Source organism: Heloderma suspectum, chromosome 1 (assembly GCF_057233095.1).
Source record: "Heloderma suspectum isolate Gila_16-S chromosome 1, 16-S_ref, whole genome shotgun sequence".
Taxonomy (NCBI): domain Eukaryota; kingdom Metazoa; phylum Chordata; class Lepidosauria; order Squamata; family Helodermatidae; genus Heloderma; species Heloderma suspectum.
The window spans coordinates 173923939-173951696 of record NC_139458.1 but is presented as its reverse complement, the minus strand read 5'-3'; the positions used below and the strand labels follow the sequence as shown (position 1 = coordinate 173951696).

Here is a 27758-nt window from a genome sequence, read left to right as displayed (position 1 = left end):
ATATTTGCATTTTTGATAAATACAGAAGCGACAATCCAACAAAGACTTGGATTGGTGCCAGTAGGGGATTTCTTCCCAATGCAAATACTAGCTTCAGGAGAGGGATTTTCTTCAGGATTGCAGCAGGGGGAGGAAAGGGTTAAATTCATTCTCCTTGTCTGCTTTGATCCCATTAAGTATTAGCCCCCTACAGCTCATGCAGTTTGCATGTTAGAAAACTTGCACATTGGATGCAAATGCACATTTACAGTCATGTGTAGTTTGGCCCTAAGAGCTGTGTTGCAAACCAGCTCTGTTGTCCTATGTATGGGATCTGCCACAAGTTGAAGTGGTCATGTGACTGCTGTTATCTAGCCAGAACTCTGCAGGGGTTGGCTCCCTCTGTATTCCTGTGTAAGCACTTGAGAAGCCGTGCTCATGGTGGCTGGTTTAAAAGTCAATGCTTGCAAAGATGGGGGATCAACAGTCACATGACCTCCCCAACTTGTGATATTGGTGGGAATGTTCAGTTAGGGATGCTGGAGAAATTCGAGACAGACTAAAATGAGCTCAGATTTCTAAGAATCCGACCTGCACAATCTGCTGCAGAGCGGCCCCCTCAGGCCAGGCAGGGTCCGTGGACTTTCGGATGATTTTTTTTTACTTTCCCAAAATTTACGCATATATATTCTTAGGAAAATACGTTACGTTTCTGCTGAGGAAACGTTGAATGGAATGGGGAACAATACATTAATTGTTACGTACTGAGGTAAATTATGTAAATGCTTATGTAAATACTTACATAATTATTTGCGGATTTTTCTACATGACGAAAAACACACACATCCTCATCCCTCTGTGAGCAGACGACAGAACAAAAGGCACCTGGCAATCCGCGAAACACAGACGGAGCAGATTTTACACAGTCTGTACATCCTTATGTTCAGTAGTCACTAGATCAGTTGTGAGACCTTAATTGTTTTATAATTCAGAACAAAAAATTACAACCCTCCCACTGCCTTTCTGTCACACCTCTTCTAATTTCATGATATTTCTACATTGGAATTGCATATCATGCCATTTCTATTGGAAGTAAACAAGCTGGATGTCCCCCACCCCAGCATTAAGACTTTTCTTTGAAAATATACCTGCCTTTTCTGTTTTAGACATGATCTATGTCCAGCCAGTACTCAACACACAAGAAGATAACAAAGCTTCAACTTCACTTACTTTGTTTCCTACATTCCTTAGGCTGTTTACCGCCATAACTACGTGCACAATATCAAAGGGAAATATACTGCAACAGAAAAGACAGTGGATTTGGAGCGGGCAAATCATGCCTACAGGATACAGCATGAAGTAAGTGAGAGGATTGTACTTCTAAAGAAGGTTGGGAGAAGCAGGGATGCTTGAAATTCTCCTGACGTCACTTTAAAGTTCAATTTGGCTCGCTCCCATTCTCATTTGCAATCTGTTTTTTCCCCACTTCATTCAAACAGGAAAACTGTGCATTTCGAACAGCAAAAGTGACTACAGTGTGAAAATGCGATTTTTTTAAAGAGTGCATTTTTTAAAAAAATGTGGACTGTTAAAAATGCACCCTTTTAAAAATGCACCCTTTAAAGTGTGCATTTTAAAGTGTACATTTTAAAGTGTGCATTTTGAAAAAGTGCACATTTTTTGAATGGGAATGCAGGTTTGGGAATTTGTGAACATTTTTAGAGAGCCCCAGGCACTTGCTTCAGGCTCTTCTGAGACTTTTTCCCCAAAGCCATGTCTCTTGGGGAATGTTGTACACGTTCCTGACGTGCCTTGATATATGTAATTGTAAAGAAATGTTTTAAAACAGCAATGGATTCGTTGCAAAATCAATGTTAGAACATTGTCAGGAGACTTCTTATTTTATTTCTTTATCTTCTTGACAGGGTTTTTACCGAAAGGCTGGTTTGCACGCACTTCCCACTGGATACAAACTCCCACCGGATACCCCTGGTTTCAAACATGCTAAACATGCCCAGCGCATTGGCAGTTATGTGAGTAGTGTATTGAATTATTGTTAGCTTTTATATTGCTATGCCAAAAATAAATAAATGCACACACATGCGCATCCCCCCGCCCCCACTCACGGGTTCCATACAACGGATTTTAGATATAATTCACACTTAGGATTGTAGAAAGAGGTGGGGGGAAAGGCGGTTGTATCCAAAGGTGACTTGCGTGAGCAGAGCATTGTATCCCTGTTATGTGAACAGAATTCTGGAGTCGACCCAAGTTTCGTGTTATTACTGCAATTTCCTTATACACAATGGGTATGATCCAGCCAAAGCTGAGCACTTTTCAGCCCCCTGTGTTTCAATGGGAGATTTTTAAGCACATGCTTATTCTTGACTTTCACTAAAATCAATACTACTTGAAAATTCTTAATTTCTTACATTATTAAATTCTTAATGTGGGCTGGATCATGCTTTGTATTTTTAAGATACAGTACACAAATAAATATTTCGGGACATTTCAGTGAAGCATCTATATTGTCATGAGATAAATCAGTTAAAAAAATAATGTATTTACGATATGTATTGCGAAGAGAAAACTCTCTTGAAAAGACCCTGTATCCTCTTCTTACTTGGGCTCCCAATGTGTTCAGTCCAGAGATACACCAGGACAATAAATTCTTGTGGCACTCTTCTGCAGGCTGTTGGGCAAAAACTAGCAGAGGCTTTGCCAAAGATGGACTTAGCACAAACATAAATCTTGAGAGGTTGTGGAAGACCTTGTGAAAGAGTCTGTGCAACAGCTTACGTTAGCAAATGTTGTGCAAAACCTTACACAGTAACTTGTGCGAGCATGCATCTTGAGACATCGTGCAAAACCTTGTGCAAAAAATTGCCTTTTGCAGAAGAATACCACTGGATCTCAGTTCTTTTTTTTTCTCATGTGAGGACTTGTGCTAAGTTGGGAAAAGTCTTTCTACTTTAAGTCATATATTTAGGATGTCAGTGACAGTTGTATTTCATTACAAATATACATGAAAAAAGTGAAGTCTTTCTGCTCTGTTCCTATATAAATTACCCAAACTTACTCCCTGGTATCTTCCTTTTATTACTATATTACTGTACATAAATAATTTACTATTTTATAGAAACAGAAAAATGTAATAAAACCACAAGTTATTGGGGGTGTTAATAAGATAATCAAAGGAAACAGGGGTGGGATCAACAAATAGGACAGAGTTTTCTCACTTCAACCCCAGATACCTTTAAAGTAGAGTGTGTGTGTGTGTGTGTGTGCACGCGCGCGTTAAAAGACAAATTCTTTTCAGTTTAGGTTCTATTATAAAGTGTGATTGTTTCTTACAAGACATGAAAAACTGAAATTTATGTATTAATTTATTTTTCAGCTGAAATATAAGGAAGTCTATGAACATCTCAAAGCCAAAGGTTACAATTTTGGACCCAAAGCTGTTCCGTTTGTAACTACAAGAAAAGTCAATAAAATTCTCAATGAGGTAATGCAATATTATTTATAGAAATTGCCATTTATATGATATTTATTTGTTTGTTTGTTTGTTTATTTCTATACCACCCACTAGCCAAAGCTCTCTGGGCAGTTCACAAAAATTAAAACCAAAACACACAGTAAAACAATAAAATATAAAAGCATTAAAACCACAATATAACAATACAACCATGAAAAAAACCAGAAAAAAACCTAGCAGCAATTAGGGATGGGGGAGAAATCTGCCACGGACCCCAATAAGGCTGGATTCTTGGCCTGGATGGATTCCGGGGGGGAGGAACAGATCACCTCCCCCCTGCCTGCGGACCCCCCACCCGGAACGGGGTAAGCATTCCACCCATCCCTAACCAGCAATGCAGAGATTTAAAATACAGATTTAAAACAGCAAGCTAAAAAACTAGAAAGCTAAAATGCCTGGGTAAATAAAAAGGTCTTCACTTGGTGCCAGAAGGAATACAATGTAGGTGCCAGGCGAACTTCACTAGGGAGCTCATTCCATAGCTGGGAAGCTTCTCTTCCTAGTAGCCACCCGCCTCACTTTTTTGGCAGGGGCTCATGGAAAAGAACCGCTGAGGATGATCTTAAGGTCCATGCAGGCACATAAGGGAGGAGGTGATCCTGCAGATAACCTGATACTTGACTATGTAAAATTATCTAAGATTTATGTAAAATTATCTAAGATTACTGTTGGACTCTTAGGCAACTCATTATGGTATGATTTTCTAGGACACTAGTAACTCCATCTCCCATAAAAAGTCTTGATGAACACTTAGGTCCAATACTGGAAAAGTTAATGATTTCAAAGTCTGCATTTTTAAGCAATGACACCTGCACTCTCCTGTAATTATAAATATTTGTTATTGGGTCTGTGGAATCCTACCTGTGCATAAAACTGTGTGTATACGAAGTCTTACTGCTAGAAAAGAAAATTATTTCCTCTCCCTGTTTTTATCCGCGTGGATGACTAAGAGCATACAAGACAGGAATAATGAATTGCTTTCTGCCGCAGCGTCGGCTATAATGAAGCAATGTGTTCCAGGCATGAGAGTCCCATAAAAATGCATACAAAGTCCCCTTCCCTGCAACCTTCATTTAAATGGAGGGAGTTAAGTGATGTGCACATTACTTAGTGTCCATAGGCGGGTTCTATCTGCTGCAACAAATGAGGATTTTTTAAGTGCAGAGCGTGCATGGAACTCTAGACGAAGACAATTTGGGTGTCTTTGTTTTATTGGCTTAAATACATGCGTGATGCTTTCTCTTTTATGACAGAGATTGTATCGGGAGGCATATCACAAAAATAAGGATAAGATACATACCACACCTGATACGCCAGAAATCCGCCAAGTGAAAACGAACCAAGAATCCTTCAGTGATGTATGCCTCTTTTATTCAATAAAAAATGAAATTTTGGTAATAATTGATGTGATGAAAAAAAAAACCCACCCTCTAATCCCCTTCCTCTTTTTGTATCTCAGCTGATCTACAAGACTGACTTCTTCAAGATGCAGGGACACTTGATATCCTTGCCGTATACTCCTCAGACAATGCACAGCCGTTACGTTGGAGACATCACAAGTGATGTGAGCAGCTGTTTTAAAATGATGCCCTGTATTTAGTATAAGTGGCTGGATTCAACTCTTGCATATTTCTGTACTATTCCACACATATATATGCCAGGATTTACTTTCTCAGTTAACACTTTATGGAACTATATGGGTCTAAGGCAGAGGTGAGATAGCCTGGGGGCCAAATCCAGCTGTCCTGGCCTCCCAATCTGGCTCTCCAAAGTTCCCCAGGTGGCCCTGCCCCTTTCCCTGGCCCCGCCCCTTTCCTTGGCCCCACCCCCTTTCTCAAACCACCAATTGTTTGGTTATTTCCCAGCTTTTGCCCAGCTTTCCCCCATTCTAAAAAGTTGAAATGCCCCTCATAAGGTTTAGTTGTTGGCAAGAAGAGCTTTAAACAAAAATATGCTGATATTTTTCTTTTTATTTGTTTTTGACCCCATCCGTTTGCCTTTAGCTTCACTCATCGGTGGAATGCAGCCCCCCAGAGCTTCTCCAAAATTGAATTTTGCCCTTGGGCTGGAAGAGATTTAACACATCTAACCTAAGCAGATTGGTTAGCCCATTATATTGGGATTCTAACATTTGGTATTCTAATGGACCAATAGAACTGCTGAGTTTGGTGTTCTCATGGACCAATAGAATGGCTTTGTAGCTCCTAGAATTCCTAGCTTACGGGTTTTTTTTTAAAAAAAAAAAATAGAAGGCAATGTTTATATCCCAAAAGGGATGGAGAAAAGCATAAAATATTCTTCTAAAAGGGCCCAGGATCCAGAATGGATTCTGGATGGTGTTTCTAGGGATGCGAAGCAAGGGGAAAGAAGATTAAAAAACAAACAAAAAACCCCACATCCTCTGTACTACCTTCATGTCTGATGATTCCTAGTCCTTATCTACCTGTTCCTATGGACACTTGACGGACCATTTTTACACTGTCTCCTTGCTCTCTGTTATTTGTGACTTGCCAAATTCTGTCACGAAAAAAATTGTAACCAGATGCAGATTTTTCTCTTCATGAACTGTTGCAATCATCTGATTTTTTTTTATTTGCAGTAGTGGGTTCACAGAGTATAAAGGGAGCTAGCCCAACCCTGTGCTCCAGAGCAGGATATCCTAAACCTGACACACGTCTTACAGATGCCTGACCAATCCTGAAAAATCCCAGGATGGGGGACTGCACAAGATCGATAGGCAGTTTATTCATCGCTGAAATGCGTCATCATCAGGAACATCACCCTAATGCCTAACTTAAATCCATCTGTGTGTAATTTCAAAATCGTTCTGTGCAATCCGTCCCCTGCAATGGCCGTACTTCTGGTGCAGGAGGGGATCCCCATACGGAGTCTGCTGACACCTCCCCTACGCGCACACCCGGACTCTCAGCTGGGCACATATTGTGCAGGGTGCACTGTAGGAAGCCTGGCCATTACTGTGAACAGGGGACCATTCCACACCTCACACTCCTCTCCAGAGCCCCAGTGCACAGCCACTTATTCTCTGCATTGAGAGCTGTGTTAGTCGGAGGAAGTGGGTCTTGCCCATAGCGTCTCATCTGGTCTACCATGGTTAGGGTGAAACACTGTTGATATCACCCCTCTGCCTTAATCATCGTTTTCTCTAGGCTTTGTATCCTAGATTCTCTACGCTTCTTTTCCTCTAGCTTTGCGGTCCAGATGCTTTATAATATTTTGTTTGTCATATTTCTTATTTTTAAATCGCTGCAGAATTCAAAAGCATATGATCATAATACATTATATGCTTGCCGATTGTTTTAACAGATATAATGTAGGACAGCTATATTAAAAGCCTATTATTGTTTGGCAGGTTAAATATAAAAGCGATCTACAGTGGCTGAGAGGCCTGGGCTGCTTCCTGTATGATACTCCTGATATGGTCCGTGCTCGGCATTTACGCAAACTCTGGGTATGTTTCTTTTTCCATAGCCAATGCCATCTAGTTTGGATGATTTCTACACTCTTTAATTATGTCCATGGAAAAATCAAGATGGAACTGGCACAATTGTCAGTATTTTTGTATTATATATTTATTGGTTTGATCAACAGGTGCCCAGAGCAGCTTACAAAAAAAGTTAAAATCACAACAAAATGAAGTAAAACAGCCTTAAAACAGTAGGGACCTTTCCCATCAGTACTGTGAACCGCAGTATGCTGAGCATGAGATCAGACCTGGTCATTTCTTTCTAAAACCTTTAACAGTATATGTAATTAGATACGTTGTGAAAAACCATGGTTGCAACTGAGAACCCATCACTGGATGGCAGGATACACATGTTGGGTCACTTTGTTCCATTACAGCACACAATCTTTGTCATAATGGTCATTAGTAGTAATTGTGCATTATTTATGGAGAAGTCTCCATGATGCTGTGCAGTACCCAAAGTGGGAGGGAAAGAAGAAGTGTAATGGTTTGAAGGAACTGAGATGATTTCCTAGTGGGAGAGAAAAAGGAATTGGGAATAGTTTGACCAGATTCAGTTATGTTCGGCTGAAAAGCAGTAAACGGTTATAGGTCCACCTGAAATGAAGCAGGATGGCATCTCATCCCACTTCAAGCATTGTGCTGTCAATTTAATTGAACATACCATTAGGTTTGCAAAGAGCATTTCCCTTTCTCTTGCAACCAAGCCCCTTCTGATAATGTTTCAGATAATGTTTCCCTCAAAATCCGATACACTAAATTGAGTGATCAGTGTCCTTCCTGTATTTTCTTGATAAAAATCTAGTTGCCTAGGCAATATTAACATCCCGTTCCTAAGTATTTGCACAGTTCTCTCTTGCTTTCAGACCGCTTCTACATGTATTGTAGATATAGTCAAATGGTCTGCAAGTAGATTAAATAAATGCATTCAGGAGTAAAGTTTTGCAATGCTGGCATAATGTTATAATGTGTCCTCTTCTAATCTGCAACTTTAGAATCTGCAAACATTTAGAATCAGGTCATTAGTGTGTACTGTCGAGAGGTATTTCTGAAAAGCTGATTGTTGGTGGGAAAGGGCCATGGCTCAGTGGTAGAGCACCTGCTTTGCATGCAGGAGCTCCCAAGTTTAATCCCCAGCATCTCCATGCAAGGCTGGAGAAACTCCTGCCTGAAACCCTGAAAGCCACTGTCAATTAGTGTTGAGAGTCCTAGGGTAGAAGGACCAATGGTCTGAATCAGTAGAAGGCAGCTTCCAATGTTCTTATGCTGCTGTCATAGCTGAGCAAATGTTATTAGTATCAATAATATTTGTGGCACTCACTTTTCAGTGAATGAAGTGCTTTACAATTCTTGTTTATTTATCTCAACTCTGGGAGATAGGTTAAAATGAGAGGTAATATGACCACCCAGTGAGCGGCATACCTGAGCGGAGTTGAATCTGGTTCCTCCATCCAAAATATTATCTCCTCTTTATCCAATTAAAAGTATTTAAGGGGTTCCCATGCACATCTGTCACCCAGCCGCTATCTTTTGCAAGTAACAAGTATGTGGAATCAGTGAATATAACATCTGTGATCCGCACACAATCTGTGCCGAGTCCTGGGCTGATTGCTGCTATTACACCAATCCTCTTGATCCATTTATACGTTCCTCAGCAACCATGGAGTCAAATTAGCGATGTTAGTTTCAAACCTTTCAAACCCATGTCCTGGTTAGTACCTCTTCCTTAAAATACTTTCCCTGAACTCTTACTGTTTGTAGCTCTACCATCACTTGGAGAAGCAGCTATCTGAATGAAGCTGAAAGAATCTTGTAGCCCATTGACAAAACAACTAATGGCGATATTTTAAGCTGTGCTGCTAAATTATAAGCCTCAAAGATTGATGTGATGTCAAAGTTAGGAGCTGTTATTATGTTAGCTTTCTTTATTGGGTTTCACTTTTCTGTTGTATTGTTGGATCTAATAGAGAATGGGCCTTTTTTGACACAAGTACTTTCTTTTTCAGTCTAATTATGTTTATACCGATTCTGCAAAGAAGATACGAGATAAATATCATGTGGTTCTGGACACTCCTGTGTACAGGAACATCCAGGAGCTAAAGACCCATTTGAGTGAAGTGAGTTTGGTGTTTTTTAATGTCTGCAATAAAAACATTTTAAATTGAAGAGGAATTTACAGGGAGCTTAAGCATGCTTTTACAGGTCAATGCTGCAACTGAGATGGAGTGGACTGAGGGTTGAGGAAAGGGGGCCCAATGGAAGGGGTTACTGTTCTCAAGTAGATAATTGTTAAGGTTCATGCCAGACAAAATCTTTTGCCTAAATTGATTTCACAACCACACAGCCAACTGTGTTGAGATTGACATCTTGGTCACAAACTTGGGCTGGTTCTCACAGTAGTGCATGAAATGATTCCCAGACTCTTCAGAGAATGCAGAAATTAGGTGCCGAGTCCCAAGCCTTCTAATCACCTTACCTTACTATCTATCAATGGGTTGTGATAGGCTTATTTTTTGCTAGCAGTTAGATAGATTTGTGATGAGGTTTGACTTTCAAATAATCACATCAGACTGTATTATGCTCTCTGGCAATTGATTAACTATTTTGCATTTTCCTCTTCTAATGCATTAGTTACACTTTTTCTAAGATTTGTCATGGAAGACATGGCGTTTTCATTGTTGTTTCTCCTTCCAGCTTGTATACAGAGCTGTAGGCAGAGAACAAAAGACCAAGTACACATCGATCCTTGATACACCAGATTTTAATAGGGCCAAAAGAGGGCAAAAACTACAGAGTCAGGTAAGAACCTTTTGTCAGCAGAACTGAAGTTAAATTGCATGCATGGAATTCTAATTCAATTATACATAATGCTTTCTAAATTATTTTCAAGAAATCTAGTCCTTTTAGGGTCTGTATGAGGAGGGTAACCAAAACTGATATTAAGACATGTGCACCTGTCTCTCCATTCAGTGTGCAACTTGTTGTCACGTTGGCTGCATATATTCAACAAATGTTTTCAACATTTGCCAACATAATTAAGATGAATAGGAAATCTATGTGTGTTTAAGTCTCCATTGTAATTTAACTGAAACTCTCTCAAACCTATAACCTTGACATATTTTTCCTATCTTCTTCTAATGGTGTCGAAGTAATAGGGCTTTTTAACTGATGATAAACGTGCCAGATGATGTGACTTGCCTGCATGTAATCTTCCTTTTGTAAGGTTGTGCTGCTTGAGATTGTGTCATGTGATTGTGGTAGTAGTTACCGCAGTTGGATTTGCTGCTCAGAACATCAAAAAGGATATATTAAGAACTCTTCCTCCTGACATTGATATGTGCTTTGTAATTGTGCAAATTACAATGGCCAGTTATTTCCTGTGCTTTGTAAATGTGCAGTGAGACTAGTGAATTCTTCAGGTTCCGCTCCACCTCCAGGAATTCTCTTTGTTTTCATTCCAACCCCCGGTCTTTGTATCTACTCTTTGGATACTCAAATATATCTTTTCATGCTAGAAGCCAGAACTCTTTGTTTTGATGATGGCTTGAGCCCAGTCCATAAAGACACTAAACTTCTTTCTTACTCTCCATTACAATCGTTTGGATTCACCGGAAGCATTCTCTTTACAAAATACTATTAGTACACCATCAAGTTAGGGCATCAAGCATGTACATGGAGAGATTTACCTCCGCCTAAATCAGGGGTAGGCAACACACGGTTTGCAGGCTGCATGCACTCCTCAGTGACCCCCAGTGTGGAGTCCACTGCTCCCTGCCCCATCGACCCCCAAACAAAGTGGGGGGGAAAAAATAAAAAATGCTGGCCTGTTTCTGAAATTCAGCAGCAAACCATTACAGAGGCTTACTAAGGACAAATTCAGCTTGTTTCTATGCCAGTTTTTGTTGTTGTTGTTACCACTGCCATGGCATACTGCCATGGCATGTTGCCCATCCCTGACCTAGATACTCATCTGATAATTTTTGGAAGCATTTTATGACTAAGAGTTGGGCTGGCTTTTGGTGGCCAGAGTTATGCTATAATGGGCACGGGCTGTGTGACATTTTAGCTTTTGTAACGTTTTATGGCTTTTTAATTGGCTTTAACTACATAGATGCTGTCAAAAATATTCCTGCCATTAAATCTGAGGGTGGGGGTGCTGCTGCTGTTTATCTTGATAGTAGAGCGCATTTATTGCAAAAGGCCCCAGGTTCAATCCCTGGTATCACTGATTAAAGGACCTCAGCTAGCATAGCTGGGAAAAATCTTCCTGAGATCTTGGAGCAGTGTTGCCAGTCAGAGTAGATATACTAAACTAGATGAACCAGTGAACTGACTCAGTATGCAAAAATCAGTGGGTGAAGCACTGAAAGTTTTTAGTATGAGGTCTTTTATATGTCTGAAACATATCTGACATTGTACATCTTTTCCTTTTCTACAGTACTTGTATGTTGAACTTGCCTCTAAGGAAAGACCCCATCACCACGCCGGAGATCAGACACCCGCCTTGAAACTTGCTAAGCATGTGAAGGACTTTTCCAGTGAGGTAAAACTAACCACTTTCACTACTATTCAGTGCTGTTTAGAGTGAGACGTGCACCTAGTCGTTCCTGAAGAAAGATAGGCCTTTGGATCATTTTCACCCGTGATCCAGAAAAGCCTCTCTGAAGAAGTCTTTTCTTCTTCAGTTGTGCCATGTGCAAATGGTGTTCATGTGGGGGAGAAAATGGAACACGGGCATTTTAAAATCAGCTCTACACACTAGCCACTGTAGGCTTTGATTTGCTTTAAGAAATAAGAACTCAGAATTGCTTTAGTTAGTCATATTGAAAACACCACTAGTGATGTCATGGTTACGGAATTAGCAATGCTTCCCTCACTCTTGCACTACCATATTTTTTCATATACAGCACCCATCCCTACACTGGCGCCCTCTAGATGTGTTGGACTACATCATCCCCAACCAGCATGGGCATGGTACAAGCTGGTTGCGGATGACAGGAATTGTAGTCCAACACATCTGGAGGGCACCAGGTTGGGGAAGGTTGATATACAGTATGCTTAACTATGTGCAGGTCTACCAGCTTTGTTAACTGAACTGTCTTTGAGATTCTCACTAAAGCCACCTCCCCCTTTCCTTCTTGGGGAAAGACAATATATAGGAACTGGCTCTTAAGACCGGACATATATTTGTTCCATTTTACAAAAGGAAGGTATGCTTGAGAGTTCACAGTATAGTTTGATTTCTTTGGGCTATTATTGCTCAGTACCTCATTTAATGCATTTTTCAGTATAGAACTGCATGATTTTTAAAAAAAATTCTGCCTCCACCTGTGAATCTGTAGTATACAAAACATGCTTTATACTAATGGGATGTGTGCAGAATTACAGACATCTTTTATTGTGGCAGGGCTGGCCCTATCATTAAGGTAGCTGCCTCATGCAGCTGATTTTGAGTGACATGAAAGGCTAGCGAATTGATGGTTATTTCTTATTATTGTATTTTTACTGCCAGGGAGTGGGCAGGCTCTTCTGCAATTTTCTCCCTCAGGTGCCATAACAACTTGATCAGCCTTGAGTACTATTCACCTTGACTGGAGGGTGAGGGTGTTGTTTGCTGTTCTGTGTCAGGCAGCAAAATGACTGGGACAGGCCCTGGTGAAACCTCACCAGATGCATCACTCTTGGAAGATGGTGGTGGTGAGGCACAAGAGGGAGATAAAGACCTGTGGCATACTGTTATCTAGAACACACAGGGTCAGCAAGATTGAGAGAGAGAGAGAGAGAGAGAGACATGCAGAGGTGGCATGAGCACATGTAGCAGAGAGGAGGGCATGGCATGAGTGAGAGAAATACAAACAGGACAAAAGGTGGATGGAGAGAAAGAGAGAGTATGCACCATGGAGGACGGAGAGGCATACGGGGAAAGGAGACAGAGTGTCTTCCTTTGTCTGTTGATTAGACACCATGAGGACTAGGCCAGTGTGTGCTGGAATTTACTATTTAAACTATTGATAGTAGGCTTCTAGTTGGATTTAATGGTGTAGTGTACATAGAATGAAAAACAAGCCACCGAAGAAATCCTTCTATGTGAGTTAATTTAGATTCTGGCATTAATTAACTAGGACTTAACAGTGCCTTTTAAGTGCCAGGTTGCATGAGGTTCATGTTGCATAATGTGAGTACCTTGACATTAACTATATTGATTTTTTTCTTCCTTTTTCCACTACTTTATTTAGAAAAAATACAAAGCCCTGTATGATAAGCTGAAGCACAAGTATGTAACTGTCCCTGACACGCCAATCCTCATCAGGGCTAAGAAGTCCTACCTGAATGCTAGTGATGTAAGTATCTGACAAAAATGTCATGTGGTCCATATCTGATTGTAGGAAGTAATGAGCTGAATGATAAAGGAGCTGGAGCAAGTCCCCTATAATTTGGTGGCTTTTTAGTTTAGGAAAAGGGTGAATAAGGGGGAACATGATTGGGATATATAAAATTATGCATGGTATATAATACTAGAACCCAATGGGTCATCCCATGAAGCTGAACAGTCAGAGATTCAGGACAGATAAAAGGAAGCAGTTCTTCACACAGTGCATACTACAACAAGATGTAGTGATGGCCTCCAAATTAGATGGCTTTAAATAGGGTTTTAATTGTTGACCAATTAATGGAGGATAAGGCTATCAATGGCTGTATATACCTACCATATTTAATCATAATGGCAGTATTTTACCTCCAGTATCATAGGCCTCTTAAGGCCAATTGCTGAGGAACATGAGCAGGAGCATGCTATTGCATTCATGCTGTCACGTTCCCTTGACCCCCTCCTTCCTCATGCACACTCACAAGAAGAGAGGCTTCAGTCTCATGCCTTTAATTCACTTTCAACATAGATGCAAATCCTCGAAGACTCTCAGGCTACAAAGGAATACAGCTACTTCATACATTTACAAATGACAACAGGGAATCCAAATGGGAGCTACAACATTGCCAGCAGTTTGAAACAAGAACTTGCTGGCTAGAATAATGTAGGGAGGGATGCCCCTCCCTTCCAGTGATGCACCCCTACATCAACCCTCATGCATTGCCAACTGGGTTGACCGTCTGAGCTCTGCCTCTAACTTTCCCCTCTTTGCTCTGCGCCACAGTCTAACATCCTTCAGGTCACACCCCACACTCCCCTCCTCCTCCTCCTCCTGGGCTCTCATGGAGGAGGGAAGTGGGGGGGCTCCAGGCCCAGCCATCTGAGTGTTAGCATCCTGAGAAGCACGTCTATCCATATCTGAACTCGCTCGGGAAGATGCCTTCCCCGGTTCTGGCTGCTCCCCTTCTGAGTCTGAACTGCTAACTATCTCCATACACTCAGAATCAATTCTGACACATGCCTGCTTGTGGGCTTCCCACTGGGTATTTGGCTGACCACTGTGGGAAGAGAATGCTGGACTAGAGAGTCCTCTGGTGTGATCAGCATGGCTTTTCTTATTTTCCCATGAAGGATGTAATTATTCTAAGTGAGCTGAACTTGAAAGTTAAATTTTACCCCAAACATTGGGAATTCTTCCTGATAAAATTGTTTATTTATTTAGATCAGAGGTGGGGAACTTGTGGCCCTCTAGATATTTTCAGACTGCAACTCCCATCATCCCTGACCATTGGCCATGTTGGTTGGGGCTGATGGGAGTTGGAATACAACAACTTCTGGAGAGCTGCAGGTTTCCCACCCCTGATTTAGATTATACCCTACTTATCCCTGTAGTTCTGTGTGGAGTATACTAATATCTTGATGATTTTGAAAATGTAAAGGAATAGAAAGGGCCAGTGCCCTTAGACAGAAGACCTTTGGCAACTACTCATAGTTTTATAACAGGTGGCCATTGTAATGGAGTTGTTCCTGGAGAGAGGAAGCATAAATCAATGTATCTGGGACAGAGGTGCTAGTCTCTGACAATCACACACTTTCACATAATCATAGTGAGAGATAGTTTCCTTGATTTGACATTGGTATGAATTGAATTTCCATTTACTGTGCAGTCTTGTATATATTGGAATAACCAAAAAAGGATATCCAAGCTATGTATGTTTACATACAAAAGCATATTTATGTTCATGGGGCACTGCTTGCTAGTATGGCTGTGCTGGCAGCAGAGAGCGAAAGCAGAAAATGATAAAAGTTGGATAATGTGTATTTTTGCCATAGATTCTGTCTTTTTGAAATATAATGGAGGATTACTATAATTCTGATGCTGAGGTGTCCATAATCAAAAATTAAATCAATGGAAGTTCTATTTAGACAGGGGATGGGGGTAATTTACATTTATAGGAAGGACCACGTTAATGATGTAGGAAACTAGGATTACACAGCTGTCAGAATATAAATAAGTGGACTTGTTACTATTATGTTCATGCTGAGATTTCTGTCTATCATCTGTCTATTGCAACAGCTGACCAAAATGAGTGAAAATAATGAGTAAAATCCAATGTCACACATATGGACATCCACACACACAATGGAACTTTCTCTTCTTCTCCTCCCCCTTACACCCCCTGTGCCTTCCCTGTCTTCTCCAGAGGGTTCCCCAACCTTATGGAACATATTTTGAGTGTGTGTGGGGGCTGCAGGGGGAGGAAGGAATTGCTCCCTCCTTGTTTCGCTGATGGAAGCAGTTCCGTTAGCAGAAGGACTTATTGAATTCCACTCAGTGTTTTTTTGGCAGTCCAGTAGTTCTGAAGGTGATTTGGGGCTAAACAATGTTTTATTAACAATATATAACACATTTTGAAACTGATGCCTTCCTACCTGCTCTCCTTTTTATCAGCTGCGCTACAAAGAAACCTTTGAACGAACAAAGGGTAAATACCACACAGTGAAAGATGCCTTGGATATTGTGTATCATCGTAAGGTCACTGATGATATCAGCAAAGTACGTACATGGTTTCTTGAGTATGCTGTCCTTCATAACTATACATTACAATAGATGTGTGTTACATTACTTATATACAAAACTGGTGTGACTTCTTTATTTATATGGGCACTACTTAGACTTGTTTACCCACCCTTTCCTCAGGATGGGCCAACGCATGATGTCTGAGCTTGTCAAGTTTCTCTAAATTCCTCCTCAATGCTTGGTTTACCTCATTTGTATTCCCCAACACGAGTGCCTTTTTTTCGACTGGGAAAAATGCACACTTACCCCCACTTCACTAAGGTGTGAAAATGCGTATTTTCCAAACAGGTTCACAAGTCAGTAAATGTGCGAACATTTTCTCTGAAAATGTGCACATGTTCTGTGTTGCAAATGGCACTTGTTCGAATGATTTGCACACAGAAATGAAGTTCTTGTACATCCTGTCCTTTCCCCATATAAAGTAAGTACAGCTATGTTGCCCAGGGCCATACTTCTCATGGAAGTGATTCCCCACCCCAGAAAGAAAACAGAGATGACTTCAAAATAGGGGTAAGCCCATAGCAGCTTAATTGCCTACTTGACATCTGCTGCTCACACAAAGGCTCAGCTATTTCTTGGTCACGCCACACACCAGCAACTCCATCTCCCCTTTTCACTTTTGTAGCATTTGTTTCTCTTCACTTCCTGTTCTAGGCCTGTCCTGCCCTCTACATGGGCTTCTGCCATGTTGGCAGCTCCAAGGTCTTTCCCCTGTGTCTCTTGGTCTCCCCAGTTTCTCCCACTCACCTGCACTTTTCCTGCATAACAAGCCCTGTTCTTGACATAAGGTGGCACAGCTGTGCTAGAACATTCTCATTAAAAATGACATACTGGCTGCAATCTTAAATGCACTTACTAGGCAGCAAGCTCCATTGAGAGTTTTGAGACTTACTTCTGAGCAAACACTTAAGTATGCATAATCATGTCAGATAGTGTATTGTATTTTTCATTAATTTCATATGAATTTAAGGAGTTTTTTAAACATTCTTTTTGTAGGTGAAATATAAAGAAAAGTACATGAGCCAATTAGGATTCTGGAGATCTATCCCAGACCGGCCAGACCACTTCCACCATCGTGCAGTCACCGATGCAGTCAGTGACGTGAGTATGAATTAATCCTGACATCTGGACATTGCATGTTGACAAGCCTTCCAAAACAATAGTTACTTGAGGGCATCTAGGGTACTTCACATAACAGGAGCTTCTGAAGTAATCTCATCCCTTGCTGAGGGAAGTAAAGACTTTTAGGGGTCCCAAGGGGAGGTATACTGCATCCTGTTTCTGGTCTTAGAACCCAATTATAACATGAACATTAAGCAATATCATGACGAGCAGCTAAGAGCAATTAATAATTTTGCTTGTTTAACACTACATATCATGTATCTATCACAACAGCTGGCCAAAATTAGTGAAAATAGTGAGTGAAATCCAATGTTGCATGAACGGATGTCCACACACACAATGGGACTATATGTTTAGTACAGGAGTAGGCAACGCAGCACCCATGAGCACCAGTGCACCCTTTGACACCTTTTTTGGCACCAACCAAGGTGCCCTGCCCCTCCTCCTTTTTATTTTTATTAAATAACAAAGTTTCTTACCGGCAGCTTGGATCACTTCAAAGCAAGGGGGGCTCTAGCTGCTCCCATCTTCTTTCCTCATGAATGCCTCTGGGACACATATGGGGCTCAGAGACATTCTTAGGAAATGAAGACGGCAGGTGGCTGCAGGTCAACACTTTCATCTGCAGCACCCATTTTGTGGTGGTGCCCAGGACAGTTTCTCAAATTGCCATATGTGACCACAGGCCCCCCAAAGTTCCCTACCCCTGGTTTAGTGGGATCTAGATAGCTTTTTTCCTCAAGCAGAAGGCACTTTTACTTGTGCAAAGGAAGTCCCTAAGTTCTGATCCCTTTGACCAACTGAAGGCTCCAACACCACACATCCCATGCTATTCCAGAGGGTTCCCCAACCCTCAGGAGTAGCCTTTTGGAATGTATGTGCAAGCCACTGCAGCAGAAATGGGTAAGCATGAAAGCCCCATTGTCTTTACACCTTTCTTGGTTTTCCAAGTGATGCTTTTGTCTTTATGATTTGTTACAGCTTTGAAAAGCCAATGTGTTCTAAAAGGCAAATATTGTAATGGCACATACTTTAAACACTGATCCAACCTCTGTTTTCATACACTGATGTACCTCTGATCGTCAGTAGGTCCTCTCATTCCCCCCTCCCCCATTTAATTTGTAAGGTAGATATTTCAGGTATTCACTATTCTAATGTCGTTGGTATTGGCAGGAGTGCTCACATTCACAATTAATTAATTGGAAACCGCACACATTAGCAGTTTCATCTTGTTTCACTAAGACTTCAGTCATTGAGCTTAATAGGACTATGTGGATTGGAGATGTCAGTTTGCACATTTACCTGGAACTTTATTCTGTTGACAGCAATGGCTGTTGCCTCTGAATAAGTATACTTGGGATCATGATTTACACACACACACTCTTGAGGTTTTCTGCTCTCCTGAAATTGTGTTGTAAACCTTGCTCTTATTATTTTGCTTTTACAGGTTAAATATAAGGAAGACTTAACATGGCTCAGAGGCATTGGCTGTTACGCATGGGATACTCCTGATCTTGCTCTTGCAGAAAAGAATAAGACACTGTACAGTCCGGTATGTGTGTTTTTTGTTCCTGTCAGCTCAAAAAGGGTGTCCCCTTCCCTCACCCCACAGATTAAACTAGGTATCTATTAGTGGTAACACTTTGCAGGCAGATATATTTATATAGAGGTTTGAGCAATGTTTAGAAATCAATTCATGTTATACTCACAAAAAATAAGATTTACTCATTGCTATGTAACTATCCACAGTGAACTGAAATATGAGAATTTGGCTGAATTTCCAGCTGACCTCAAAAGTAAAAGATAAGCACCCTGGTGACATATAGAGTACAAAGGCACAGCTGTCTGGGAGTGGCTCATTGAAATGAATGGGAGAAACGCACAAGTACACATTACTTTCAACTAAGTATGCACAAATGAAATTCCCAGTAAATTGGGCCTCAACTTTAATAAAAGTCTACTGTGCCATCTGTTTTTGAAGGTGCTACTTACACAAGTTGTCATAGCCTTTCTATAAATAAGGGATAATGTCAGACATCTTGTGTTTAAATCTAACACACTACTAGATTTGAAGTGTTCTCTGAAAGGGTTTGCACATCACGCTAAGCCACCCTGGGAATAAGCCACCATGGATTGGTTTTTTGCTTGCTAACCCAACAGATGATTGGGCTTGCTGTGGCTTGTTTCCCTCCGCATTCCCCCTCAGTCCTCCTGCTGGCTCTGGCATATATCCAAGACACTTTTGTGGCAGATCTTCTCATTTCCTCAGTCCCTACATCAGTTTTTGCTGCTCTGCCAGCCAGCCTTATAGCCATTCCCAACAACCCATGACGAAGTCACCCTACCAGGTATGGACAACACAGCAAGCTGCCCTGGGTATCAACGGCCCTAAAACAAGCAATGGGTTCTCAGGATGGCTTGTTCATGAACAATAAGCCACCCTGCAGAAACTGTGCCGGGTTCGCACAACACAGCAACCCACCATGGGTGATCAGCCATGGTTGGTTGTTATGTTGCACAAACCAAGTCAACACTTTTTATGTTGCAATCGTATGCTCATATACCTGAGAATAATCTCCATTGAATACCCTGGGATTTGTATCTGTGTAAACATGAATAGGATTGCACTGTTGGCATTTTATTAACATGAGGGGCTTTAATCAGTTAGAACATTATTTCACATTCAAATTGTACCATGTCATGCAGGCTGATGCTGTTGGATGCATACACGTAGTAACAGCCATAAATCAATAAATCTCTGATTTACTGACAGCTTACTTACAAATGTATTTACACTGAAATCATTGCAATGTTTCTGTCACACCTTTAATATTTGCTTTTGGTGTTTTTAACATACTTTTATGATAACTCGTTTTTTTAAAAAAATATGTATTTTTTCCTTCTCTAGTGTAAATACAAGGAATCGTTTGAAAAGATAAAGTCCAAGTTCAAGTATGTTGCTGACACTCCAATTAATAGGCATGTGAAATATGCAACTCAGTTGATGAACGAGGTAAGTAGAACAACAGGCTTCTGTAGCGCAGGTACAACACGGGACAATTCAATTAAAATTTCCTAGTCAAAATTAAGTAAGTCAGAGCAACTAGTGTCCTAGCACATTTATATGGAAGTAAATTCCATTTAATGGGATATATACTTCCAAGTAAAGCTAAAATCCAGAGAATTACTTCAGTTTTCTCCAAGATGATCCATATGCCTTGACTTATTTTCTTTGAACTACAGTTGTCCATGCCATGTATCTCAACCAGTTTGCCATGTGGCATGGTTATGTGTAGAGGTGGGGTACTGTATATGTGTGTTGAGGAAAACAAGTGTGGAAATCCCAAGACTCTCAGCTTTAAGTGAGTAAATCCTAGTCTTCATTCTCTAGTGCAATGGTAGGCAACCTGGTGCCCACCAGATGTTTTGGATTACAACTCCCATAATCCCTGATCATTAGCCTTGTTGGCTGGGACTTATGGGAGTTATAGTCCAAAACATTGGAGAGCACCAGGTTGCCTATCCTTGCTCTAGAGTTAACTTTGGATCTAATATGAAAAGAGCCTGAGCACTGACGAGATGTGGTGCCAAGTTTAATTGACTACGAGATCAGTGCAGCATATAAAAGATGCACAGAAATCTATTAGAAAAAAGTTAAGTGATTTATATTAAAAAGCAATGTAAAGAAAACTGTATAGATAAACAATGTGTGAGTCAGGAATTAATAAGAATCACAGTTCTTTAAAAGATAGTATACATTTCATTTCAACTTCCTATAGTACTGCATGTTTAATGTAATAAATGGACTTTTTTCCTGACACATATCTGTGCTTCAAGGACCACAGTATATCCCTTTTGCAGTTTTCTTCATATATAAATAAAGTTAACCTTTTTATTGTATTTGTAGCTAGGAATTGAGCATATTGGCCTCATTGCAGCACAGGTGTCAGCATCCTTAAGCCCTTGGAAGTCAATGGATTAAGTGTGCCTAACTCTGTTCTAGATTGTGGCCATCAGATATAGTGCTATTTCAACAACTCATTTCATTTCAATTCTTATATTACTATACCACCCCATAGCTGAAGCTCTCTGGGTGGTTCACAAAAATGATAGATAATACAAGGTCCTAGCCTAATAATTTAGCATTCTATAGGTTGTGCATATATTTTTAAACCCAAAGTTTATGCTAACACATCTCCTAAATGCAAAATCTATACTGTGTGTCTCATAAATGCAGATGAAGTTGAATTGTAACAGGTGAGTGGCAGGATAGGACTACAGGTCTGACATCCTTTAAGGCGGCAATCCTATACATACTTACCTGGGAGTAAACTCCATTTAACTGAATTGGGCTTACCTCTGAGTAGAGCTGCATACGATTGCTCTGTAAAAGTTAATCTATTTTCTTTTAAATTGCCTATTTCTGCTCTTTGTTTTTTCTTCTTGTATTAATGGGTCAATTAATTTAATGAGTAGCTAACAGGTTTTCACCTTGTTGAAACATTGATCTCAACATATTTTTGTACCTCCACTTTTTTTTTTTTTACTTTACTACTGTCCAATATGCTGCTCTGAGCAGAAATTGTACAGATCTGATTATGAAAAGAAGAAGGATAAGTATTCTCTTGTGGTGGATGACCCTAAAACCTTGCTGGCCAAATGGGGAGGCGAACTAAGCAGTCAGGTACTGTGTCAGTTTTGGCCAGAACATCCCGAATGCGGCTGTTGTCACTCTTGGATGTCCATCTTTACCTGTCAACAATGCCATAGGTTTTACCTATGATATTGAAAGTGTTCTGCCCTGCTCATATTGGAAACTCTCTGTACTCTGCCACCCAAAATAGCATAGCTTTTTGAGTGAGCCTATAGATACTCTGTGTTCTCAAAAGCCATGCACCAATGTACAATAAAAATTACTTCACTAAATGTCAATCTAGATATGAACAAACCTGACGTCATTCATTATTTAAACACGAAGGCTTAAATCATGAACAAACCTGACGTCATTCATTATTTAAACACGAAGGCTTAAATCATGAACAAACCTGACGTCATTCATTATTTAAACACGAAGGCTTAAATCATGAACAAACCTGACGTCATTATTTAAACATGTACAATAGTACATCTCTGTCTGTGTAGCTATAAGGAAAATGGTGTGGGGATCGGATTGTTGAATGAAGATGGCATCACAGTGCTCCTGGCTTCTTATTTTTGAATCATGTCATTAAATTATGTCATTGGTGGATGTTGTTCATTGGTGCAATTCTGAGAATGCATAAGTATCCCGAAGGCCTACATCTCGTTACTCTTGGGATCTAGAGCTCTTCTTGTTGTCTTCACAAGTCTCTTTTGTGCTTCATTGCTGTTTGCATGGACAGAAAAAATATAAGTCTAGCGCCAAGTTGTTCCTGCAACATGGATGTAATGAAATTCTGCGGCCAGATATGCTGACAGCATTGTACAACACAGTTCAGTGGAGCCAGGTAATGTACTGCAGTGGTGGTGGCGGTGATGGTAGCAATAGTAATGGCAAAAATGTGTGTATATTATAGCCTGTTCCCAAGATTATATCTCTTTGCCACACTATAACAACAGAAGCTGGGGAATCCAATGAAGAAAGAGAGGCTTTGCCACCTTTAACTTAACAGGAATGGGCGTGATTCTGAAATGCTGCAGTTGAGTTATGTGGGTCAAAGCAAATGAGCGTCAACCAGCAAAACTATTAGGGCAAGACTGGTTTGCCTACAAGAAACTCAAGAGGCACAGGGCTTCAGTTTAGTCCCACTACAATGGTGCCTTGTATATCCATCCTTTATTTTTCTCCCATACAAATGAGTGGATGCCATTCACTTCCAAGAAAGAAAAGTAAAGTGGTGCAGAAGCCTGCCATTCTCCCATGACTCAAGGTAGCCCAAACTCTACCGAGATTGACACATTGAGGGAGGGGGGCACAATATGTCTCTATATGTACAGAGCACAGGGCATACATTGCACTCCATCCCCAGATATGGGCAACATCCAAGCCCTTCTCTCTCCTCTCTCCCATCCATCATAATTATCTGGCTAGCAAAAATAATGCCCCCCCCCCCCGTCCATATAAACTGTGTTAGGTGCTATACAAAGATAAATGTTTTCATTGATTGTTGCTACAAGGAAGTGCCACTACTGGCTGGATTACTTGGCTTTTAGCCTCATCCTGTCAATTCCCATCGTGTCAAGCTGTAATATTTCTTATACATTCCATATTTTCTGGGATAGTACCACTAACGATCCCCCTTCAGCTGGAAAGTCTTCTCAGTTGTTGATAGGAGTTGAGAAGAATAAGCGCCTAGGTACTCCTGCTTGCCTTTGATGCATGCACCCCTTCACTGTGCATCTTTTGTAATGAGAATTTCAGTTTTATTCTGCAGATGTATATCCATTGGAATAATGTTACGGAAATGCTTGACGCTCCAAGAGTGGCATTTATTGTTCAGGCTCTTCAAATTCAATTCTCCCGGGTTTTTATAGTCTCTTCTATAAACATCAACATGTAACTCATTTGCAGTGCATTCCTATGCATGTCTACGTAGGAGTAAGCTCCACTGAATTCAGTGAGACCTACTCCTAGGTATGTGTGTATAGGATCACAACCTTAGCCTTCTTGTTACAAAATGGGGGTCTTATAATATAGCTCTAGTAAAAGGTATCCAATATCTAAATCACAATGTATTGCTACCCCAGTACCAGGGCCATTTGATAATCTTTAATTTTCAGAGGTTGGGATTCAGAAACAAATTAAGATGGAATATTTGGATGTAAAAATGGCATGATCCCATTGATGCATTTGAATAGGAGAACCATCACATTCCTTAATATATTTATGTTATACTTCGTTCTATTGATTTCAGTAGACTTACTTCTAAGCAAAAGTCACAAGAATTAGTTTGCCAGTCTGTGTTCCTAAGCACATTCATTTAGAGGTAACTTACATTAACGTCAAAGGAATGTATTTACATATAAGTATCTATAGGTTTGGAATGCCAGTCAGCTTAAAAATTAAGTATGCTGGTTTTACTGATCCAGGGATTGGCCCTTCTGCATCCATTTTCCACTATTTCTCTGTACTTGTGGCACTAATAGCCAACCAAGCCCCCCTTTAGAACATTCTTGTCATTATTTTGTATATGTTGCCATTTGTTGTGCGTGCATTTATTCTTGTCTTTATGCATGATCACTGTTGTCTTTCCATGCATTTGCATGCATTCAGAATAAAGCCAATTTTTTAAAACATTTCTACCTTGTCCATGCATTTGCATGCATTCAGAATAAAGCCAATTTTTTAAAACATTTCTACCTTGTCCGTAGGCCACTTCTATGGTTTTGAGCCTGTTTTCCAGATTTAATAGAAACTGGACCAAGTTTTTCAGCTGCATAAAGCAATCTATAATGAAATTCCTACTCTCCCATATCAAATGAAGACTTTTTAAAATTCATTTGTGCAATTAGGCAGTCACCATTTTTTCATGTGCTGCAGTTAAAAGTTTGGTTGGGCTTAGCTAAAGCAGTCTTATGGAGTATTAATGTAATAACCAAAAGTACATATCAGCTCAATAAGCTTACCATAGTTTTCAGCGTACTATAGGACTACAGTCATCAGTCATAACCTGGCATGATCTGTTTCATGTCAATAGGTCTTATGGACCCAACTAGGGTGGAAGAATGTTCTATTTAACCCATTTTAAAAGTTGTTACTCACCCGCTTGCTTATTCACATAAATAGGTCCTCTGATTTCAAGTGCGACTGGTGAGTTCAGGGTTTCATCTGTTTGTGTCAAATCCTGCTAGTTGAGTTCCTTTATCACATTTATATGCTGCCCAGGGAAAGATACTTGGCATTCTCCCATTTTTATCCTCACACCAAGCCTATGGGATAGGCTAGACTTGAAAAACAGCCATCCCTAGAGCTACATGGCTAGGGGTGGTTTGAATGCAGATTTCCAGTCCAAGTCCAGCACTCTATCTACTACACCAGACTGGCTTCCTTTGAAGTCAGCGTAACCAAAAGCAGCTTAACTGGCATTTCCGTTGTGTGGGCTTGGCTCCAAGCCTACACACTTTCGGTTGGCTTCTGTGACAGCTGCGAAGAGCACACAGGCTAATGCCAGCTCTCTTCTTCAAAGGTGAATTTGTGGTGTTTTTGTTGCCATTCCATGCCATTCATTCTGGCTTCTTTTTCTTTCAACAGTACAAGTACAAAAGGCTGTATGAGAAGCAGAAGGACAAGTTTACAAGTATTGTGGATACCCCAGAACATCTGAGGACTACAAAAGTCAACAAGCAAATCAGTGATGTAAGTGTGGAAATTGACAAAGATGACAAAAAAGATGACATTGGAATAATCTTTATGTGGAAATGATGGGTAGCATCAAGCTGACACAAGCACTAATGTAAATTATATTGCACTAGCACAGTGGAACTCTAGCACAATGCTAATAGTGTTAGCTGGTGTAATGGGTTTTCCAGGGAATCCCGTCATACCAGCTAACACTATTGATGTTGCACTAGTGGCCCCTTACACTAGTGCAACATAATTAACATTAGCGCTCATATTGACTTGGACACTTATACACTGATGTCATTTATGACATTAAATGTCTTCTTGGACTAATCTTTGTGTGGTGGTGTGTAGGGGATTGTCAGGAATTTTAGGGCTGCGAGCATGGGAGAAGAAGAGAAACCCAGATTTCCAGTTTTGACTGGTGCTAATGCACTTACCAGTCAGGAAGTGGGAGGCAAAGGAAATGAACAGAAGGTGACTGACTAGCTGAGAATTCTCAGGCAAATGAGCCTGAGGAGAACTCAGTGATGTTCAGCTGCCTGGTTGTGACTGGGGGAGACAAGGGACATCCCACCCTTCCTCAAGGGAGCTCAGTGTGGCGAACTTGGCTTTCCCCAATTTTATCCTCGTAACAACTCTATTGTGTTAGTTAGGCTGAGAAATAGTGAGTAATCCAAGATCAGTCAGTATGCTTCATAGCTATGCAAGGATTTGAGCCCAGGATCTGGATCTGGTCCAACACGCTATCCACTACACTACACTGCCAAGCGCATAGTTTCCATACATAATCTCCTCTTCCTCTCTCCATGGCAGACAGGAAGTCAGTGGCTGGGCACAGGTGGCACAACCACATGCGAGCATCACAAACTTGGTACAAGAAAATGTTACCATGCTATGCCTTTCTTTCATGCTTTTTTGTTGTTCTTTAAGACATGAGCTGGGAATGTAGGAAATATGTTATGTTATGTTATGTTATTTATTTATCACATTTTGAATCTGCCCAATAATTAATGTGCTCTGGGTAGATACAAACTAAAAAACTAAAATGGCACAGAACAGTAAAAAAATATAAAACCTACCATGGGGATAGACTCAAAAAGAGAGTGCCATCAGCTGGAAGGGTTGTAATCCATACCTGATAGCCAGGCTGGCCAACCAGTGTGCTGTCCTCACCTCTATCATTTCCGCCAGCATTTGTGGGGGCAGAGCATCCAAATGCTGCCTACATTCAGAAAGTTCAATGCCTGTAGGTGAAAATTACATAATTGATTTACTAATGTAGTAGATCAAATGTGCTTTTTTTCCCTTTTTTTTTAACTGTTCACAATTCCATGGCAATATGCAGCATTTGGATGTTCTAACCACACACGTACAAGTGGTGGATATGGGGTCAGCACACTTGGAAGGTGAGGAGGAGCTGCGTGCACTTGCTTCTTTTCATGCATTGGGCTGGATAGGGGAGACATATTGTCTTATCCAGCCCTGTTCAGTGCATCAGTGGACATCTGGGACATAGCCGGGGAATGAGGGTGGAGCATATGGTGGTGTGTGGATTGTCCTTTGCAGTTCCTTATAATTAATACGTATCTGTTACAATGCCATTTGGATTCTTTTTTTCAAATTGAAATCTTTATAATGACGAGATATATTATCTGATATTTTCTTGCTGTCAGATCCTTTACAAGCTGGAATACATCAAGGCTAAACCAAAGGGATATACCACAATTCATGATACTCCCATGATTCTCCACGTACGCAAGGTCATGGACAGAATAAGTGATGTAAGTAAATGATGTATCCCAAATCGTCTGCAGTAAAATTCATAATTCATCTCTATTAAATTATATACTTCTATATTAGATTTGGATCATGTTGCTATAACAGCCAGCCTTAGACTATAGAAATGTTGTAATTTAACAGGCAAGCATGTATTATATCTCATAGCAGTGTTAATAAATATGGTTGTTATTTGCCATAAACTGACTCTCCAGAGCAGATTTGAAGGGAGTATGGGGGGCTGCAGGGGGTGGGGAGGATAGGATAGGGAAGTCCCATTCCACCAGTGGTAATTTTCAGTTGGTGGAACAACCATCATGGATCTGATCCAATCTTGTATCCAACCTGAGTCTTACTAGAATTGAAAGGAGAGAAAAGGTGAAGGTGTAATATAATGACTGGGCCACTCTTTATAATGATCAGAGATGGGACCAGACCTTGACATCATTTTGGAGCTGAACCCAGAGGTGAACACTAAAACTTTCCAGTCCTCCCTTTATGCATACTCATAATCTTCCTGGGAGGCAAGTTTAACCAGTGTCTCTGCAGTTTGCTACTGACTTGCATTGTTACACAAGTCACATACACCCA

At 40.6% G+C, this 27758-nt stretch overlaps 1 protein-coding gene across 2 annotated transcripts in view; it reads left to right on the top strand.

Moving 5' to 3' along the window:
• Positions 1-27758, top strand: part of NEB (nebulin) — a 245400-nt gene that overhangs the window by 161442 nt on the left and 56200 nt on the right. For both annotated transcript variants that reach the window (XM_084810696.1, XM_084810706.1), the window contains 17 exons: positions 1231-1338; positions 1905-2012; positions 3377-3484; positions 4768-4872; positions 4974-5078; positions 6885-6983; positions 9005-9115; positions 9693-9797; positions 11437-11541; positions 13235-13339; positions 15818-15922; positions 16943-17047; positions 18516-18620; positions 19977-20081; positions 21648-21752; positions 25299-25403; positions 27065-27172. In XM_084810696.1, coding sequence (XP_084666822.1) covers positions 1231-1338; positions 1905-2012; positions 3377-3484; positions 4768-4872; positions 4974-5078; positions 6885-6983; positions 9005-9115; positions 9693-9797; positions 11437-11541; positions 13235-13339; positions 15818-15922; positions 16943-17047; positions 18516-18620; positions 19977-20081; positions 21648-21752; positions 25299-25403; positions 27065-27172 — 1797 coding nt within the window. The remainder of the gene's footprint in view (positions 1-1230; positions 1339-1904; positions 2013-3376; positions 3485-4767; positions 4873-4973; positions 5079-6884; positions 6984-9004; positions 9116-9692; positions 9798-11436; positions 11542-13234; positions 13340-15817; positions 15923-16942; positions 17048-18515; positions 18621-19976; positions 20082-21647; positions 21753-25298; positions 25404-27064; positions 27173-27758) is intronic.